Source organism: Protopterus annectens, chromosome 15.part0 (genome assembly GCF_019279795.1).
Source record: "Protopterus annectens isolate FY-2018-M chromosome 15.part0, PAN1.0, whole genome shotgun sequence".
Lineage (NCBI taxonomy): Eukaryota > Metazoa > Chordata > Ceratodontiformes > Protopteridae > Protopterus > Protopterus annectens.
In genome coordinates, this window is record NC_056749.1 from 724,555,324 (window position 1) to 724,577,749 (window position 22,426).

General features: G+C 42.4%; 1 protein-coding gene across 1 annotated transcript in view; it reads left to right on the forward strand.

Annotated features, from left to right (window-relative positions):
* Positions 1-22,426, forward strand: part of MMGT1 (membrane magnesium transporter 1) — a 321,921-nt gene that overhangs the window by 136,423 nt on the left and 163,072 nt on the right. The window contains exon 3 of the mRNA XM_044057310.1: positions 5,391-5,408. Within this exon, the coding sequence (XP_043913245.1) occupies positions 5,391-5,408 (18 nt within the window). The remainder of the gene's footprint in view (positions 1-5,390; positions 5,409-22,426) is intronic.

Consider the following 22,426-nt stretch of genomic DNA (forward strand, 5'->3'; position numbering starts at 1 on the left):
ATATATGTGTGTGTGTGTATATATATATATATATATATATATATATGTGTGTGTGTGTATATATATATATATATATATATATATATATAGATATATATATATATATATATATATATATATATATATATATATATATATATAAAATATGTAAAACGTGTGTGTATTTAATTGCGAGGAAAATGGGAAAAAAATTAATCTGTTATTATTCTGACTTCTTACTCTTTGATAGTACAATGCTGCTATACAGGCTACAGTGACCACCTGTTCTAATTTCTGAAGTTTGTGTGGAAGTTTAAAAGAGTAGTAACCATGCTGTTTATAGCATAACACAAACTATAGTGACCTGTGCACACCACCCGAGGTTTAAGAGAAGAATTAAAGAAATAACATTGTCCCTAGTGTCTCCACCCCCATGCACACAAACTACAATGACTTGTACACCTATGAGCAGGGCTGATTTCCTGACAATAACATTGCTAAGCCTTTGTTAAAATCCACTTATACAGGCTTGGTATGTAGAGATCAACAGGTTCCCAGAAGCTCTGAAGGTCTGGGTGTTCTGTGATTAATTCTATGCCGTTTTTAACAAACATTTTGTTTATTTAAGAATTAACTGTTTAAATGGAACAAACAAGAGGATATGGTACTTTCAGCAGACAGTACCTCCCTTCTATCAGTTCTTGCTATTTGTGTACACTTTAGACCTTGGTGATTTTTAAAAAAAAAAAAAAAAAAAAAAAAAAAAAAAAATAAAAAGCATGTTGTATATACTGTTTCGTGCAAACTTTGGCCGCGCACTGAAATATTCTTGGTTGCTTTGCACAAATTGCATTAATCGTACAAATTCAGGAGGTGACTGTTTAAACTTAGCCCAGAGCAAAAGGATGGATTACTTTTTACAAACTGCTCCAAATGCATACTAGTCCTGCAAAGTGTAGTGAGTGTTTAAGAAAACAAAAGGGTCATTTGCTTTCTACAGACCACTTCCACTCAATGGTTATAGCTACTCGTGTGATTACTTCTGATGTATGGTTGTAATAAAAATGACCCATTTCAGCTTTGTTTTGTGGGAAAAATAGCCACTTATTGAAATATTCCAAGTTGCTTCAGATCACAGTAATCTTTCAAAATCAGAGTAATGAGCAAAGAGCAGCAGTTGGACCCCCCCCCCCCACACTACCACACACACATGCATGCGCATAGACCGGCATTCCTTTATGATGCTCTAATTCTCTTAATTGAAAGAAGCATGAAACTTCAGTCTGTGGTATTTTTGACCAAGTGTAACCCATAATGGTTTACCCATAGCTCCCAGTTTGCTTTGTAATTGAGGACTAAACCGAAAAGTAACTGGGCAAAGGCCTAAAATCGGGGACGGTTTTTAAATTAAATAATTCATTTAGGAAGTTAACAGAGCAAGTTTTACATCAATGTTGACACGTTGAGCAATAAGAAACTGTAATGTCTGGTCGTCAAGTGGCAGAGATTCTCTGATTTACCAGGTAAATTGGATATTTTCAGTGACTGAGCAAAAAGCAAATTCAGTTTTATCTGAGAAACTAAAGTGTAAATTCATACCTCGCACTATTGCTGATAGCAGCTTTCACTTCTAGCCTCAAATATTTATTAAAATTTACTGACTTATTCTGTCCGGCCCACAAACTACCTGCTTTCATTTTCCAAGTTGATCATGGACGGGATGAAGCAGGAGACCAGCGAAGCCTACAACTTCCTCCCTAAGGAGCTACTCCTACTGCTGTAGTTGAGGTGCTTTTCTGCTTTTTATTTTCTAAAAGTAAATACATGCCCACTTCTTTTAGAAAATAAATAGTCAAAAAGTTCCCCAACCATGACTGCGACACCAGTGCCCTAGGCGGCCTCCTAGTTTGCCTGTGGGCAATGCTGGCCCAGTTTTATAATCTAGCGTCTTGTTTCATCACTGAAATAAACTTCCCTGTGAATTAAGCAGCGTAGCTCATTGTTTTACTTAAACCATAATCTAGATGACTGGATGAGTGTTCACAAATTTACTACAGGATTGATTGGTATGGCCATCTTGGAGAAAGCGCGATCTGCGGGACGGTGCTGGTAAGTCATAAGTGGTCTTAGGATCATATGAAGTTACTAGACTAATGGCCTTGGGGCCCTTACAAGCCTAGCCAAGTTCTACCCTTATTTCCATGATCAGCAGCTGTTGCCCCTGTCGATGAGGGACACAGGTGGAACTCCCAGAATTAATTTACATTTTACCCATCCAACCGTCCAGATTGTGTTTTGAATCATGCCAATGAGATGCTCTGTCTGTTCCAAAGGTGTGGTAACCTCTGGGAGACCTGTCCCTCTAGTGGGTTCTATTAATGTGTCATACCAGGTTAAGGTCTTTAGAGCGAGTAACCTGTGTACCATTTGACTTGCGGAGATGCAGCATTTCCAAAAAAGCAGGGTCAGAGATTGTCTTGTATGCAAGGCAGAGATCGCCTCTGTCTAGTCTGTATGAAACAGAATAAAATAGCAGTGATTTCAGATTATCCACATAGGACAGATGCTGAAGATCTTGAATTTTCCTTGCGAGGAACATTTGGTCTCTGCAGTTGCTCCAGGTGTTTGGAAAGGTACATAACTAAAAGGAATGTTGTACTTCATTACTGGCCTGATGAGGGAAGAGTACACGGATTATTTTTTTTTTTTTTTCTTTTTTCTGGAAGCAATGCCTTTGCTAATAAGATAAGCCATATAGAATGCCCTTCTTACTACTGTGGTGACATGGTGGTCAAAGGTAAGGTTGCTGTCAACCTGTGTGCCCAGATCTCTCACCACTGAGTGCATACTTATAGGTTCATAGGTAGGTACTAGGCTATTGGCCCTAGGGCCTATGTAAGCCTAGCCAAACGGTACTCTGGCTTTTGCCACCTAAGCCATAGATGAGGGTAAGGTGGTTCACACAGCCTATCTAGATCTCACCAAGGCGTTTGTCACCATCCCCCACTCTAGAATTATAGATAAACTCACTAAACTAGGTATAAATCCCTATGTCACAATATGGGTTGCCAACTGACTTACTGACAGAACCCACACTGTGAAAGTAGCAGACTCCAAATCAGACTTCAGACCAGTGACAAGTGGAGTACCACAGGGTTCAGTCCTGGGTCCTTTCCTGTTTGGTATCTACTTCTCTGAAGTGCAGGCTAACACAGAAGGTCTTTGGCTAACTAAATTCTCAGATGACTGCAAACTAGGAGCCATAATCGAAACTCCCAACGATGTGGACATCCTACAAAAGGGCCTCACTGAGACAGATGCCTGGTGTCAAAGCCATGGTCTCAAGCTCAGTGCCAAAAAGTGTATTGTCATCCCCTTTGGTAAAAACTCTGTACCCATGAGCTACCACATAGGCAGTAGTCTACTTATCACCGAAAGTGTGATGAGACCGTGGGACACAGGTGAACAGTAGTCTCTCCTTTGATAATCACATCGCCACATTGGTCAGGAAATCCTACGTGGCACACCTCATCAGAAAAGGTTTCTCATCCAGAAAAAGAGGTCATTGTTCCCCTCTACTCATCCCTCGTTAGACCCATTATAGAGTGCAACGCCCCTTTTGGTATGTTCCTCACAAGACATCTACAACAACTGGAAAGGCTGCAAAAATACCTCACAAAGAGGATTACTGGCATCAAACAGATGCCTTACGCAGACAGTCTCAAAAAACTCCAGCTTTACTCAGTCTCATATCGCCTACTCAGAGGCGATCTCTGCCTAACATACAAAGCTATGTCAAACCCAGAGCTGTTGGATATGCTCCACTTAAAGAAATCCCAATCCCTCCGAGCTACACGCTCTAGGGACCTAAACCTTGTCACCACAATAAACAGAACATGCCGGAGGGATAGATTCCTGTCACAGACACTTTCCATACTCTGGAACAGACTACCTATCTATGTCAAACAGAGCTCCAAATTAGCACTCTTAAAGAAAAATTTTGATGATTGGGTGGGTAATAGGAAATTCACCCCGGGGATCACTTCTGTGGCTCTGCTTGACAGGGGCACAGGAAAATAATTTTCTTGGGTGGCAAGGTGTTGCTGTTGATATGGTAGTTACCAAAAGGGATGATGATGCATTTTATTTGCATTGAGTTTAAGGCCATGACTTTGGCACCAGTCAAGATACTCTTGTAGGATGTTGACGTAATTTGGAGATTGTATGACAGCTCCCAGTCTGCAGTTCTCAGCAAATGTCGTCAGCCACATACTTTTTAGTTTTTGCTTGTACTTTGGAGAAATAGAATCCAAACAGTATCCAAACAGTAGAGGTCCCAGGACTGATACCTATAGAACACCACTGGTTGCAGGTCTACTGTTGGAGGTGGATTCCCCTATTTTGACAATATGGGTTCTATCAGTGATCCAGTTAGTGATCCATCTAATGAAATAGGGTGTTGATACCTATATGCTGCCTGAGTGGGGGATAGTGTCAAACACCTTGGCTACGTCTAGGTAGGCTGTATGCACAGATTTCCCTTTGTCCAGGGCCTTGGTGACTCTTGAAATCCACCAGGTTTAACAGGCATGATCTCCCTTTGACAAATCCAAACTGAGTGTTTGGAGATTATCTGTGTGTAAGGTCCATGGTAATTCACTCCATAGCCTTGCAGATAGGGCTAGGCAGGCTAATAGGTCTGTAGTTCCCAGAGTCTGTGCAAGCATCACCTTTGTGCAAGGGAATAACGATGGCCATTTTCCTTTCAGCTGGTGCTTAACTATGATTGAAAAGGGTACCCAATGGTGTTGCTAATTCTTGTTGGAGCTCATATAAGATGCAGGGTGGGATGTTATCAAGTCACATAGATGCTGTGTTTTTGGCCTTAGAGAGGCCATTTATGACCTGCTCTTTAGATATACAGGGTAGGGGACAGATGGTAGGGATGTCATTGGGTACATGTGAGGACAGGATAGTGAAGTTTTAACAGAACCTGTCTGCCAACAGGTTAGCTGTGCTCACAGGCTCTGTATATGTGTTATCATTAACTACCAGTTCAGCACAAATCTGGGCATTTCCTTTTAGGTTACAGATGTAACTGAAGAAGGAATCCCTTATGGTTGTCTTTAATTGAGGAAGCTAATTTGGATTCATAGTTTGCTTTGGAGGGCTTCACAAGAAGTCTTTGTTAGCTTGTTTAAGCTGAAGAGGGAGTGTTTCCAGTTTAGGGCTCCATCCCTCTTACTCTTGACAATTTCTTCCTCATTGTAAAGCCTGTTAATGGCAGTTGTCCACCAGGCAGGTTTTCTCTTTCTTGAACTTTTTTTTGGTCCTATCTGGTACTGTTGAGTCAGTGCAGTTATACAGGTGTTTGTATAAAGCATTGGTGTAGAACTCTGCATAGTTGCCAGTTCCATCTGAGGGGGGTGGTGCATTGAAGCTGTTTTATACCATCCCGTAAAATGTTCTGATTTGCTTTGGAGAACTTTTTGTTTTAGTTGCTGCTTGTGGGGGGGGGGGGGGTCAGGTGTGAAAATTACTTAAATGAGACTGATTTGTGGTCAGATCTCACCAGGGAAGACCTCACAGTGGGGGGTGCTACTGTGGTTCCCCCATATTGGTAGTCACCAGATCCAGGATGTTGTCACTCCTTGTGGGGTTGTCAACCAGCTGCTCCAGGGGATTGGAGTTAATGAAGTCGAGGAACCTTTGGGCAAGTGAGTTTGAGCATGAGTAATGTACCCAGTCAGTGGTTTGGGTAGTCAGTCACCCAAAACCATGGTGTTTGGGTTTATCTTAATAGACTTTAGTAGATCCAAATAGGCAGAGTGGGGTGTCCTGATTCATAGAGTGTGTCTTGTAGCTGGCAATGCCTTGAATAGATGTCCTACCAGTAGTTAGTTGCACCTGAAGTACCTCCAGGGAATCGTACTGTTTAACCAATCTGGAGGTGTATTAGTGTATTAATATTCATTAAAGATAAAGCTGCCTCCTTTAGTTTTCACGACTTCAGTTTGTGGTCTGAACATGTGGAAGGAGGTGTAACCTGGTTTGACTAGGGTGCTGTCCACAGCCTTATACCACTTCTCCATGACTGCACATATGTCTGCATCTTCCAAGTTGAGGACTGCTTCCAGTGAGTGCAGTTTCGTGTTGAGACTCGTAGTGTTTAGCAGCATAACCTTGAAGTTGTTTTTAGATAGTTTTTACGTTAGAAATTTTGTCCTTTGAGACACTGTCCAAAAAGGTGACGAGCCTTAACCAGTAGTCAAAATCCCAGGGGTGACAGATGGCCATCTGTGGCAATGCATCAAGGTTTGTCGATCATGTCATCCCAGGTTGACAGGTATTGGATCCCCTTGGAATGACACCAGAAACTAAGCTAATTGAAATCGGTCATTTTCTGTTTGCATTGAGGCATCATCCTAGGTGAAAGTAAAATCTTGCTCAGTGCTAGGTATATAACCTCCTGAGACAGACAGTCCGAGAACTCAAGTCATGTCTTTCTTCATATAGTCCAGAGAAGTATGTCTCAAGTTGTTCACACCAACATAGACTATGGTGGAGTCATGACTGTACTTGTTGTTGAGAGACTTGAGAGCATGTGTGATGTAGCGTATTCTGGCATCTGACAGCTGACTGTGACCTTTTCCTTATCCAGCCTGGTGAGAAGGACATCTGTGCGTCTCATAATGGAATCCCCTATGATTAATATGTTTGGTTTTGTGGTTTGCCTTAAAGGCTTGACAGGTGAGACACTGGTGTGTGAGCTATTGTGTGTATTCTACGGAGGAAGTGTAATGTGTAGCGTGCTTAGGGCTAGGTATCCTTTGAATATCTGAAATCTTTTCACATACTCCTATTCATCATAGATCTCGTACAGAGATGAGAGTACCGTACCTTCCTGGATGACTAAGAAGCTGCAGGACTATTTGAAAGTGAGGGACAAGGCGTAGGTGCTGAAAGGAGTTCTTGCAAACCCCTGCTCTTACTGGCTACAGAATCCGTGGGAGCTACTGCATGGCAAAGATGTAGTAGTACCTAATAATAAGCTTTAAGAGGTCAAATATACACACGCTGTAGGGTAGTCTGAACTAGAATTAAGACCAATGATAAGGACAACTGTCGCATTTCTTAATGATCTTTTGCATAAAAAAAGTTTTAATTTCTTAGATTCTGCATAGACTGAGATGCTTCTTTATCGTGGCATAACTAACTATTCTGTGTAGTTTTCCACTTGCTACTTTCTCCAAACTTTCAACACACCGCTGTTTTTGCGTGGATGTAAGTAGAAATTCTGTTTTCGCTGAATCGCCTTGTGTGGCTCTTTTCACACAGTTTGTATCTTCTTGCATCACCCTACACATTGTCTTCTTAACCTTGGTGTTAAGGGTTGTAGGGTTAAACAGAGTTATGGAGCTTTGAAGTTTTTTTTATCAGTGGTTTTCATCCGTTCTAGATATTGTAGTCATTTTTACAAAGGTGACTTTGCTGGGGTTGTGTCTGTACCTTTGAGATATTTTGATGCAGTTGAACACTGTTTGTAGTCTGAGGTCTAAGAGTGTAGGAGATCTGAGATCTGTCGTGATTTCAGCTATCTGTCCAGTCTTGCATACTTTCTCTGGTGGAGTTGCTGTAGCATGGACTAACTTGTAGCAGATGAAAGTCCTCCATGATCATTCTTGATCATTGATAAGTTGTTTTTAGATATTTGACAATCATGATCAACATATCCATCTGTTGTGACTTATCTTAAAACCATGTTGTTTCAGTACGCCAGTTAGTTATGGTCAGTATTGCTTCTAGGAATGATGCTCAGTTTGATCTGCAGACCTGATTATTTTGCTACTATAACCCTTCCAGAACCAGAGAATTGTTCAGTTGTAGGGCACTTTCTCAAATAAGACTATGAACTTTGTGATGTTAAGCCTTGATGATATGAAAAGGTGTCATTTTACACTGTGGAAAAATTTAACTGATGGGTGAAACTTCGCAACACACGGGGATAGTGCCAGGTCAAGAGAAGTTTCTAGGTATTTAAATACTAACTTTGCCTATAGTGGAGATTATCCTTGGAAATTAGGGTACTTTTCCGTTAAATCCCTGCCACGCATTTCACCTTATTCCTAAGAAGCGTGGTTATTTTGTTTCAACTGACCTGTTCCCTCTTCTAGCTGTTTTTACATTTTACTTGATCAGGTTGTTACATGTTTGCTCTTGAAGTTATTGTTGGACTCTATGATTACTTCCTGAAATTAATGCCATGCCACTCATTGCAGTACATGTGTGTATTTTTGTGGGATGTGACATGCAGTCATGACAGACAGCTTCGGAGAGCATCCGGTATTAATAACCATAACACTCCCTATTTTGGAGCTGTACTTGCATAAGGTTCATTGCTCTCCATTAATCACCCACCATTTTGTAAGGATGTTGCTGCTCCTGCATTTGCGAGCCTACCAACCTGTCATCCATTCGCAGTCTTCACGTCTGTACGCTCTATGGCTGAAACAGGCATTGATAGATCTGCAGCACTTTGGGGGAGTGCTACAGACAAAGACGTACAAAACCTCTACATTGCATTTGTTTGCAAGGTCCTGTTCACATGTAAAATTCATGTAGCTGTGATCTTTGTACTGTATGACACAGTGCTGTGATAACACACCACAGCAAATGATCTAGTAATAACAGGAGAATCAGTGCGGTATACATTCCTTCATTCTTATTCATTGGTACTGTTTGTGGTTATTTGTACTAGCAACTCCATCTTTTGGAGGACCTTTTGAAAGTGTACCTATCTTGGTCTGTCACAGACCTTTGAGTCTCCTTGTGTTCGAGGAATACAGCGAGGCGCGTGATAGGGATTTAACGGAAAAGTACCGAAATGAGAAAACAGCAATGTGCCAGAGATTTGTGGTCTTACCTTTATCTTCTAGCATTGTGATAATTTGCTGTCTGCAGCCAGGTCCTTTACATAGTCCACCTAGAATTCTTAATGTTTTGTTTAACCAGAGTAAGGGACTGATCCGAATCACTGTTGTCCTTAAAACATAACCTAAATGACTGGATGAGTGCACGCAGAGAGTGGTACTTTGGATCAGTTTCAGTCACTGCACCAGACACTGAAAAAATAGAAACACTACAGTAGTAAATTGTGCATCTTCTTCTCTTTCGGCTGTTCCTGTTAGGGGTTGCCACAGCAGATCATCTGTTTCCATTTTTTCCTGTCCTCTGCATATTGCTGAGTCACACCGACCGCCTGCATGTCCTCTCTCACCACGTCCATAAAACTTGTCTTAGGCCTTCCTCTTACCTGGCAGCTAAATCCTTAGCATCCTTTTCCCAATATACCCATCATCCCTCCTCAGCATGTCCAAACCAACGCATTCTCGCCTCTCTGACTTTGTCTCCAAACCGTCCAACCTGAGCTGACCCTCCTAATATACTGATTCCTAATCCTGTCCATCCTTGCACACCCAGTGCAAACCTTAACATCTTTAACTCTGCCACTTCCAGCTCTAACTCCTGCCTTTTTGTCAATGCCACTGTCTCCAACCCATACAACATAGCTCTTGTAGACCTTCCCTTTCACTCTTACTGGTACCAGTCTGTCACAAATCACTCCCGACACTCTTCTCCACCCTGCCTGAACTCTCTTCTTCACCTCTCTTCCACACTCACCATTACTCTGAACTGTTGATCCCAAGTACTTAAACTCATCCACCTTTGCCAACTCTGCTCCCTGCATCCTCTCTCCTCCCTCTCATTCATTCACACACACACACACACACACACACACACACACACACACACACACACACACACACACACACACACACACACACACACATTCTGTCTTAGTCTTGCTGACCTTCATTCCTCTCCCCTCTAGAGCATATCTCCACCTGTCCAGGGTCTCCTCAACCTGATCCCTACTCTCACTACAGATCACAATGTCATCTGCAAACATCATAGTCCATGGGACCTCCTGTCTGATCTCATCTGTCAACCTGTCCATCACCATTGCAAATATGAAAGGGCTCAGAGGTGATCCTTGATGTAATCCCACCTCCACCTTAAACAGATCTGTCACTCCCACTGCAGACTTAACCACTGTCGTACTACCCTCGTACATATCCTGTACCTCTCTTAAATACTTCTCTGCCACTCCTGACTTCCTCATACAATACCACAACTACTCTCTAGGCACCCTATCATATGCTTTCTCCAAGTCCACAAAGACGCAATGAAACTCCTTCTGACCTTCCCTATATTTCTTCATCAACAGTCTCAGAGCCAACATCGCATCTGTAGTGCTCTTGCCCGGCATGAAACCATACCGCTGATCGCTAATCATCACCTCCCTTCTTAACTTAGCTTCCACTACTCTTTCCCATAACTTCAAGCTGTGACTGATTAGTTTTATCCCTCTGTAGTTACGCCAACTCTGCACATCACTCTTATTCTTAAAAATAGGTACCAAAATACTTTTTCTCCACTCCTCGGGCATCCTCTGACTTTCCAAGATTTCATTAAACAATCTGGTTAAGAACTCCGCTGCCATTTCTCCTAAGCACCTCCATGCTTCCACTGATATGTCATCTGGACAAACAGCCTTTCCATTCTTCATCTTCTTCATAGCTGTCTGTACTTCCTCCTTGCTAATCTGTTTCACTTCCTGATTCACTATCTCCACAGCATCCAACCTTTTCTCTCTCTTCATTCATCAGCCCCTCAAGTACTGTCTTTCCATATGCTCAACACACTCTCCTCACTTGAGTATGTTTCCCTCACTATCCTTTCTCACCCTTACCTGCTGCACATCTTTTCCAGATCGGTCCCTCTGTTTAGCCAATCGGTACAGGTCCTTTTCTCCCTCTTTAGTGTTCAACCTTTCATACAACTCTCCATATGCCTTATCCTTAGCCTTCACCACCTCTCTCTTCGCCATGCTCCTCATCTCCTTATACTCCTGTCTACTTTCTTCATCTCTCTGACAATCCCACTTCTTCTTCGCCAGCCTCTTCCTCTGTATACTTTCCTGTACTTCCTCATTCCACCACCAGGTGGTCTTGTGCGGTTTCCAATGTCCAGATGTCAGACCAAACACCTTTCTAGCTGTCTCCTTTACCGTCTCCGCTGTAGTTACCCAGCTATTCGGTAACTCTTCACTGCCCCCGAGTGCCTGTTTTAACTCTTCCCTGAACTCCAGCTCCCAATCACCCTTTTTCAACTTCCACCATTTGATCCATGGCACTGTTTTCACACTTATCCTCCTCCTTCTTGATCACCAACATCATCCTACAGACCGCCATTTTATGCTGCCTAGCTACACTTTCCCCTATCACCACTTTACAGTCTCCAGTATCCTTCAGACTGGCCCTCCTGCATAGGATATAATCCACCTGTGTGCATCTTCCTCCACTCTTGTACGTCACCCTATGCTCCTCCCTCTTAAAATACGTATTCACCACAGCCATGTCCATCCTTTTTCGCAAGATCCACTACCATCTGACCTTCTGCATTCCTCTCCTTAACACCATACCTGCCCATCACTTCCTCACCCCCCTCTGTTCCCTTCACCAACATGCCCATTGAAATCCGCTCCAATCACCACTCTCTCTCTCATCCTGGGGTACACTCACCACCACTTCATCCAACTCGCTCCAAAATGTTTCTTTCTGATCCATCGCACACCCAACTTGCGGAGCGTATTCACTAACAACATTCATAGTTTCACCATCAATTTCCAGCTTCATAAACATCACTCTATCCGACACTCTCTTTTCACCTTGAAAACACTTCTGGCATACTGGTCCTTCAGGATAACCCCTACCCCATTTCTCCTCCCATTCACACCATGATAGAACAATTTGAACCCGCTTCCTATACACCTGGCCTTACTCACCTTCCATCTGGTCTCTTGCACACACAATATATCAACCTTCCTTCTCTCCATCATATCGGCCAGCTCTCTCCCTATACCAGTCATACTGCTGACATTCAAAGTTCCTACCTTCTCTACTACACTCCTAACCTTCCTCCTGTCTTTCTGCTTTCGGGCATGCCTTCTCCCTCTTCTCCTTCTTCTTCGTCCAACAGTAGCCCAATTTCTGCCAGCACCCTGTTGGCTAACAGTACTGGTGGCGGTCATTGTTAACCCGGGCCTCGACCGATCCGGTATGGAAATCTGTATTGTCCGCATATGTTATTTGGCAGAGGTTTTACAACCGGATGCCCTTCCTGATGTAACCCTCCCCATTTATCTGGGCTTGGGACCGGCAAGAAGAAATGAACTGGCTTGTGCATCCCCTGTGGCTGGGTTAGTAAATTAAATGTGCATAATGGAGCAAAATATATATAGTTAGGCAAGTAATTAAGCTGCATTTCAAATACATTTTTAGGTTATATATACTATGTACACAGTGAATAGACTGAGCAAGATAACTTGCATGCATGTCTATGAATTGTGTATAGATTTGCGTCAAAGCTGTACAAAGTATGGAAATAAAAGTAAGGTATCTTTTTATTGAATGGTATAAAATTATGATATGATAAACCTGAGCAAGGTAATAAAGTTTAAATTCTTTGGCTTATTTGCAGTTTCTGGTATTTGGGAGTTTGTCTCAAAGTTTGACATCAAGAGTGGAAAAGTGTTCTGTGGATTTTAGTGTTTTTTTCCCTCATCTTTGTTATGAGCATACCTGTGTGATTGTTCTGTAGTTTTTACTAGTGGCATGGTTTCCAGTACTGGTGGTGAATCAGAGCTGACTGTCTTGAAAATGAGCACCACTGGCGTATTTCTCAAGTTCAGGGCATTGTTCTCCTTTAAATCAGCTCTAGCAGCCTTTTTGTGATCCTTCTTGTGGCATATCCCAAAGCAGTAGATCATAGGCAAGTACCAGGCTAGCTGCACTTGCAGGCCATTTCATGTCTAGCCAGTCTCCTTTTTTTGTGTTCAAAATAAGCTGTCCCATTTGGTTATAAATTGGCCTTACCCATCCCATGATCAGTAATTACCCATTGTCCCATTAATCATCTATTTTCCAAAAAGACAAACAACTTCTCACCATAAGTAAACCGAATAAATATCCTGGACAAAGCCTGTATTCATACTCAGTAGAGAGAAAAAAATGGAACTCCTCCTTGCCTCTAACTACCAGAAGTATTTCTAACCTACCCACCTTTAAATGCTCCCTAAAATAATACCTTACAAAGCCTTGGACCTGCTTCTGTGCCAATCCTGGCTGAAATTACTATGCTTCACTCAGTACCTCTAACTTAGATCACACTTCACTACCCTGTATAGCCTTCTGTTCCACTCCTTTTTGTTTTTTCCCACTGCCTAACCTTATTTAATTAATCTCTGCAGACCTATCCTCAACCTTTCTCCTACCTACTCTCCTAAACTACCTGAAGATACCCTCCCCTCCCCTACACTGTTAATCTTTTCCTCTCCATCCTTCTTTTTGTAACCATAATATGAATACCTTTCTCATACTAAGTTCGCCTCACTGTCTCTAATCATGTAATCTCTGATATCTTAAAATATTTTATTAGAATTTGTCTCTGGTCTCATTTATTATAGATCAGTCTGTCCTTGTGCATCTTTAAAAAGGTATCTGAGGGCTTGCACAAGTGTATAAATACTGAGCACATACGAGCCTGACTGCCACTTTGTAGTAAGCTGTTGAGAAGTAAGCATGTATGTCTGTAAGGTCAGTCTGTTAAACGGTTCATTTATATTTTATGATGCTACTATCCATCCTGATGTGCGTCTGTGTAATAAAGCATCTAAACAAACTACCCCGCATGTTCATCTTCTGTGTTCTAGAAGGAAGAGCAACAGTGTCAGAAGCGGCATGTCTAAAAGGACATGGTGTTGGAAAAGGCATAGCTAAAATTATTTGTTGCCAAGAAGAGTTCCAGTTTCTCCAATTCAAGTCCAAGAGTCATCCAGTTGGTATTTGGAAAATATATAGGATGATCATCCGTACTGCACATATAATTCGCAAAACCAGTCTGAAACAAATTTTAGATGTTAAAACTTGCTGAAATAATTTCTTATTAGCAAAATATGAAACAAAGTATACAGAATGCTCTAAACAATATTTAAATAAACCAATATGTCCAATTATTGATAAAAAAAATATTCAAATTACTATGGAAAATGTTTGAAATAGTCTGAATTGCATAAAATGAAATAAAAGGCATGACTGCATATTTTGCTGAGCACATTTTTCATATTAGATATCTGTATTATCAGAAGTGTTCGCATGTTGTGCAGTATTACAGTAATTTTGCAAGATACAGCCATTTGAGTATATTTGCAAGGTACAGTAGTTTGAAGTTTTATTGTGCATTTGAATATTACAGGTACACATAGCAAGCTTGTTCATAAATTATTACAAGGGCCATATTTTTCATTGTGTTTGTGCATACTTTGTTGGCATGGGTGAAGAATTTCGAAAACCCAGTACACTTGTGTTTGACAATAATATTGCAGAGAACTGGAGAGTGAGAAGTACATTTTCATACAGGCTGCATTTTCTGATCAAGATGACTATACAAAGGCATTTATTCTACTTAACATAACTGGGTCAGAAGCCATTGAAAGGGAGCGTTCATTTGTGTATGCACCTGCTATCTTTGCAGAAGGGGGGGGGGGGGACTGTCTTATTGTAGTACCGGCTGAGCCAAAGGAGGACCGTGAGTGCTTAAAATGTAAATTTAGAGAAATGTGCAACCCCCAGGCAAACATGACAATGGGAAGGCACTTATTTTACAGAAGGCATCAGAAGCTGGTGAAACTTTTGCAGCATATATAACAGACTTTAGAAACAAGGCTAAAACGTGCAGATGTGGTGATTTAAGGGATGAGTTAATAAGACGTGTGTGTGTGTGGTATTAATGATGATGCTGTAAGAGAGATTTTGTTTTGTGACGGTGATTTAACTTTGAATAAAGCCATTGAGATTTTTCAGATATTCTAGCTCACAGAAAAGCACACAAATATGTTTACAAATGAGAAATGCATGCTTCCAGTAACTTCTAGAGCTCATGTTGATAGTATGCAGCACGTGGTTAAAAAAAAACATGCCCAAGCACATGGCTGTGACTGTAGCCTATGCGGCACCCACTGGTAAACCCCAGAGATGTTCTTCATCTCACATTGCTGCAGTCCTTACACTTGGGTAGTCCGCTGTCCTCGGTCGGCCCGAATATCAAAGTATAAGGCTGACGTCGGTCAAGGCGCATTAGACTGACATCAGGACGTCAGGGTACAAATGCGCATGACCGACGTCATATCCTCAGTCTTTTTTGCCGCATGGTCCGATGCAGAAGCAGCGTTGCAAGTGCCGTTCGGCGTTCTGAAATTTTTCGAATTCGGAGTTTCAGACCGAGTCAAAGTTGGCTAAGTACCCCGTTGGGGAATATTTTTGTTTTTTCTTGCCTCAGTGGTTTACCGGATGTCAGAAAAAGTGAATAACTGTATTTCTTGTGGGAAACAGATACCGATAGAGATTATCATACTTTGTGTATTCCTTGTTTAGGGCCTGAGCACGACGTTGTTGGGTGTCGCTTTTGTGCTAGATTCAATAAGCGCACTATTAAGAGAAGGTTAGATTGTGCCAGGTTAGTCTTCGAAGCGGTGCAATTATAATATGCCGCCGGATGCTCCGGCGTCCGCTTCTTCGAAGAAGCGCAAGGACAAAGCAGCTAAGCCTAGGCAGAAGAGCCGTCCGTGCGGACGCCGGTTCTTTAGAGGTGTCGGTGGAGCCGGGGGTTCCGCCGGAGGTTTCTCTGGAGTCCCAGGGGGAGACTTTGTTATTGCAGGATGTGGCCTCTCAGGAGGCAGGTCAGGCTGAAGGGGCTTCTCAGGTTTCTGTACTTCCCTCCCTTCCTAGGGTGGTTAGGCCCTCTCCTTCTGTTTCCAAGGCTTCTCCCAGAGGCAGGCCAGGTTTAGCTTCAGTTGGTGTCACTCCTAGTTCTTCAGGATCTGTGCCCAAGAAGCATATGCTTAAAATGGCAGAAGATTTGATTACTTTGATTAGAGGTTATTTGCCCCCTCCTGACAAGAGACCTAGGGTGGAACCTGAGTTGGGGAGTTTTGAGCAGGCTTCGGATGTTTCTTGAGTCTTCGGCTGAAGACTTGCAGGAGTATTCTCCTTATTCTGATTCTGATGTGGATGATTCTACTCCTTCTGCTTCTCCTCCTGAGGATTTTTCTTTTTCAGAGACTCTTCATTCCATGAGGGAGCATTTTAAGTGGGAAGGTCAGGACTTCTCTGATTCCAGGAAAAGGCTTAGAGAATTTTTGTTTTTACCCCAGCATAGGCCTTTGGCTATACCTCCTGTTCTGGATGTTGTGGAAGATGTGTTTGCAGAGGCTTCTCTTAATCCTGATTCCTTGCCTCCTGCTCCTGTTAAACCGGATAGGTATTACAGGGTACCTGAAGCTCATAAGTATCTTTTTAAGAGTCCTAGGGCGGACCCAGAAACTGTTAGTCAGGGGCCTAAGGGGGTTAAGGCTTCTGTTGTTAAAAATCCGGTTCCTCCAGATAAAGAGGCCAGGGCTTTGGATAGATGGGGAAAGAAAGTCTATACTTCTTCCACCCTAGCTATGAGGGCTTTGAATTGCCAGTTTCACATGTTGAAATACCAAAACTATCTACTTTCTCAACTGAAGTCTAAGGTAGATGCTCTGGCGGAAGGTATTGAGTGTAAGGAGTTACAAGATTTAGTGCATGTTTCTGAACAGGTGGGTAAGCATTCTTTGCAATGTGGTTTTGATGCTGTACAGGCCTCGTCTAGGGTGGCTGCCACTGGGTCAGTTCTTCGCAGGCACGCCTGGCTGAGGGATCAGAATTTATCTGACCATGTTAAGACAAGGATTTTAGATGCTCCTTTACAATCTGATGTGTTGTTTGGTACACCTGTTGAGGCAGTCTTAAAGAAAATGGAAGACAAGGCTAAGTCTATGCAGACTGTTAAAGATTTTTTGCAGGTTCAGCCTCCGAAGTTTAGTAGAAATTGGCCTACCAAGGGGTGGACGTATCCTTCTTATGATTCCCAGTCTAGGGGTAGATCTAGACGTGGTAGGGGCAGAGCTCAGGGCTCTTTCAGGCCTAGAACAGGGAGTTCACCTGCACAGTCTTCGGGTGAGGGCAGGGGTCAGTCCTTTCGTAAACAGACCCAATGACCTACCTTTTCAGCTGCCAGAGCTTTCTCGTCTGGCAGCACCTTTGGGAGGAAGGTTGGCACTTTTCAAGGAAAATTGGAGTTTAATTACCCAAGACAGATGGGTGTTGGATGTCATACACCAAGGTTACAGGTTTTATTTCCATACCTTGCCTCCTTTCAAAGGCATGCCGGACGTTCCTCCTCAGCAAAGAATAGAGGCTCACAAACAAATTTCTCTGCTACTTCAATTAGGGGCAATACAGCTGGGCCTAGGATTTTATTCTCGCCTGTTCCTAGTACCAAAGAAGGGGAACACGTGGAGACCAATTTTGGATTTATCTATCCTCAACACTTATCTGGACATTCCCAAGTTCAAAATGTTGACGTTACAACAGCTTTTACCTCTGCTGGACAAAGATCATTGGATGGTAACTTTGGATCTCAAGGAGGCTTACCTTCATGTTCCTATCAGACTGAGTTGCAGGAAGTATCTGCGTTTTCGGGCTGGGACTTCTCATTATCAGTTCTCTGCATTGCCCTTTGGCTTATCTACTGCGCCCAGAGTGTTTACGAAAGTTCTGGCTCCAGTGATAGCTTTCTTCAGGCTAAAAGGAATACAGATCTATCCTTATTTGGACGATTGCCTGATTCTGGCTCCAGGAAGGACGAGCTTCTTCATCATTTGGAATATGTGATAGCAGTGCTAAGATGCCTGGGGTATTCTGTGAACGAAATAAAGTCCAGTCTAGTACCCTCTCAGGACATGTGCTTTCTGGGTGTAAGACTGAATACAGCATCCCAGATGTCCTTTTTGACCCCGGACAAACAAAAGAATCTTTCCCTTTACTTTCATCAATTGTCTCATCAGTCCAGGCTGACTGCAAGGACAGTCCTTCAAGCCTTGGGGTTCATGGCATCTTGTATTCTGGTGCTTCCCAATGCCAAACTGCATATGAGGAAGCTACAATGGTATCTCAAAATTGTATGGACACAGCACTGCCAGGATCTGGACACTGTCATTCAGATAATACCTTGCATTCAAAAGGAATTTTTGTGGTGGGCTCAGGAATGTCACCTAAACAAGGGACTCTCTGTGACCCGGCCAGAGGCGAGTCAGATTCTAACGACAGATGCCTCAGACAAAGCTTGGGGAGCTCATCTAAATGGAAGGTGGATACAAGACAAGTGGCCTGCCAGACTACAACATCTACATATCAACTTGAAGGAGATGTTAGCAGTCCAGTTTGCATTAATAGCTTTCAAGGATTTACTTCTTCCAGGGCAGGTGTTGATTCTAACAGACAACACAACTGTCATGTGGTACATCAGCAAGCAAGGGGGAACACATTCTTATCCTCTATGCAGGCAAGCAATGATTTTGTGGGAGACTGCTCTCAGTTTACAGCTACATCTTCAGGCAAGGTTTCTGCTGCCGGGAACACAGAACTCCTTGGCAGATGTGCTGAGCAGACGAATTATGGATCCCCACGAGTAGAAATTGGATCCTCATGTATTTCAAAAATTGACAGTGTCATGGGGAACTCCAGACATAGATCTGTTCGCTTCTCCACTAAACCACCAGCTGCCAAAGTTTTGCACGAAAAGGTTTCATCCCACAGCTTGGAAAGTGGATGCTCTTTCTTTCAATTGGAGCAATCTTCATGTGTATGCCTTTCCACCTCTGCCTCTCCTCCCAAAGGTACTTCTAAAGGTCAGACAGGACAAGCCAAAGATGATTTTAATAGCTCCAGATTGGCCTCGACAGCACTGGTACCCATTACTGAGAAGTCTCAGAAGCGAGCCTCCATGGCCTTTGCCTTCGATTCCACACCTGTTGTCTCAGGAAAACAGTCATTTACTCAATGTCAAGCTTCACTCTCTTCACCTAACAGCCTGGCATATTCTGTTTTGAACCATAGAGGGTCTCAACTTCCACAGCAAGTTTTGAATGTTATTTTGGAAGCTAGAAGGCCTAGTACAAGGAAAGTGTACGCAGATAAATGGAAGAGATTTTTATTTTGGAGTGCAGCAAAGGATTTTGATGTTTCTGAGCCTAATTTAAGTGTGGCTCTTCAATATCTTACTGAGTTACTGGACAAAGGTTTGTCCTTCTCTTCTATTAAGGTTCATGCTGCAGCAATTTCGGCTCACTATGACTGTGACCCACCATTGTTTTCTCATCCTTTGTTCAAGCAATTTCTTAGAGGGGCAAAGAATATCAGACCCCCACGTAGAGCTCCTACTCCTGCTTGGGATCTCAATTTTGTGTTGGAGAAACTCACTCTACAACCTTTTCAGCCTGCAGCTACTACCGAGTTGAAATATTTATCATGGAAGACTGCTTTTTTGTTGGCCATTACCTCCGCAAGAAGGGTTTCTGAATTGCAGGCCCTTATGGCGGTTGAGCCTTTCTTAATTTTCCATAAGGATAGGGTATCTTTGCGTACTAATCCTTCCTTTATGCCTAAAGTGGTTTCTAGTGTGGCTTTAAACCAAACTATTCATTTGCCTACTTTTTATGCAAATCCCCAAAATAAAGGGGAAAAGATTTTGCACACTTTAGATGTACACAGGCAGTTGCGATATTATTTGAGCAGAACTAAGGGGTTCAGGCAGTCTCAACAGTTATTTGTTTCTTTTGCTTTGAGTTCTCAGGGCAAGCCTGTGTCAAAACAAACTATTTCTAAGTGGATTGGGTTTTGCATTGCTTTCTGTTATTCCCATCATGGCAAGGAGATTCCAGCTGGGATTAGGCCTCATTCCACTAGGGCTACTGCCACTTCGACAGCTTTTTTAAGGGGGGTGGCAACTAAAGATATTTTGGAGGCAGCTACGTGGAGTTCAGTGCATACTTTCTCTAAGCATTATCACCTTCCACTTTACTCTAAATCTAGGGCTGGGTTTGCCACTGCTATTTTACAGGGCATTTTGGCAGCTCCTGCTTCTTTATAGTTTTGCCATCCTCCCTTACCTCTGCTTTGGGATTCTACCCAAGTGTAAGGACTGCAGCAATGTGAGATGAAGAACATAGTACAGTTTTGTACCTACCATAAATGTAGATGTTCGAAGATCCACATTGCTGCAGTCCAATTTACCCTCCCTCCTTCCCCTCTGTAGTTAGAGGCGGTTGTGTGGGTTGGGTTGTAAATATTGTATATTGTATATATTGTACATATTAGTGCAAGGGTGGTTGGTTGGTTGTTTGCTGTCTTTTGGTTTTGACCTTTCTTTTTAGGGTCTTCTGACATCTGGGGCAAGAAAAGACTGAGGATATGACGTCGGTCATGCGCATTTGTACCCTGACGTCCTGATGTCAGTCTAATGCGCCGTGACCGACGTCAGCCTTATACTTTGATATTCGGGCCGACCGAGGACAGCGGACTACCCAAGTGTAAGGACTGCAGCAATGTGGATCTTCGAACATCTACATTTATGGTAGGTACAAAACTGTACTTTTTCTAGCAAGTTCAAGTTCACACACACACCGTGAAGCATGTGAGAGTCAGCAAACTCAAAGCAAGGGCCCCAACCTAGTTTCATTGCCAATTGTCGTAATTGTGGTGGAAGTCCTGAATCTAAAAGTGAAAAATGTTTAGCTTTTGGTCAGCAATGCCACAAATGCAATAAGTAGAATCTTTTCAAAAGGTTTTATAAATCAAAAGGCACATTATTTTATTAAAAGGGAACATTTAATGAAACAAGCTGATCAGTTAGAAAGCTGCAATCCTACTTTTTATGTTTATGGTGTGTCATTGCTTCATGAAACAGTCAGTGCATTAGATGTAAGGGCAAAGAATGAAGTTTTTTGTACTGTTCGGATAAGTGGAAACCCATAGAACTCATACTTGGCACAGCTTCCAAGTGTAATGATTTGTCAGCAGAAACATTTGCTAGAGTATTTGTTGGTGAAAGGCTTGATTTGGCAAAGTATGCAAAGCTTGTTGTTTATGGAGGTGAAGAAATGTAAACTAAAGGCTCATTAATGCTTTCATGTTACTTTGCTGGGAGAAGTTACAACTTATTTTATGTCGTCAAGAGGCACGTCCACTCATTTTATAATGGCTCGGACACCATTTGGAAATGAGACTGCTTTCATTTAATAAGGAAGTCCATCATGTTAGCTTGAAAGACTACTACTCTAATTTCACCCAGCATATTTTTTCTACCTGTGCTGATCTTTTTGAAGGCCAACTAGGCAAGCTTCCAGTTGTGTATTCCATGAAGTTAGACCTTGAAGTCAGGCCAGCCCGGAAAGTTCCAGTAGCCATGCAGAACAGAGTCAAAGCCGAGCTTGATAAAATGGTGTAACAGGGTGTGATTTGTCCAGTAGATGAACTAACTGAGTGGGTATCTTCCATGTGGTAGCTCATAAGAAAAGCTCAGATGACATCAGAATATGTATTGATCCATGAGATTTGAAGAAAGCACTAAAAAAGCCTCATCATCCCAGTGCGTACAGTAAAGTCACTGCTGTTATGCCAAACTGTCTTTTGTGTCTTGGATGCAAAGATTTCATTTTGGCAAATTTTGCTTGACAAGAAATCCTCATTGCTAACTACATTCAGTACTCCATGTGGAAGTAACTCCTGAGAATGCCATTTGGGATAAATTCTGCAAGTGAAGTATTTCAACATGCAATGGAGAATTTTTTCTGGGTATCCTTGTGCTATTATAGTAGACCTACTAATAGGAGATGATGGTGAAGCTGAGCATGACCGAAACCTCAAAAGTTCTGGAAAGAGGAAGTCAAGTGAATCTCAATCCACAGAAATGCAAATTCAGGATACATGAAGTTAGTTATGTTGGTCCTTTAGTTACCAGTTCAGGCCTACGACCAGACGCTTCAAAGCAAACAGACATTCTCAAGTTGCTAGCTCCAGACAATGTTAAAGCCCTGCAACGTTTTCTTGACATGGTTAACTACCTAGGCAAGTTCATTCCAGACTTGAGTCAAATATCAGCATCACTCTCAGTGAGCTGACATGTAAAGATATGTCCTGGTTAGAACAGTGCCAAAGAGTATTTAATGTCCTGAAACAAAGACTTGCCAGTCCACCAACTCTAAGATACTATGAAGTTCACAAGCCATTCACTCTTTCCTGTGATGCTTTGAAATTTGGTTTAGGTGCAGTCATCCTACAAGAGGGCCAACCTGTTGCCTATGTATTGAGATCACTTACCCAAACTGAAATGCAGTATGCTCGGGTCGAGAGATTTTGGCAATTGTGTTTGCATGTTCAAAGTTCCATGATTGTTTATGGTA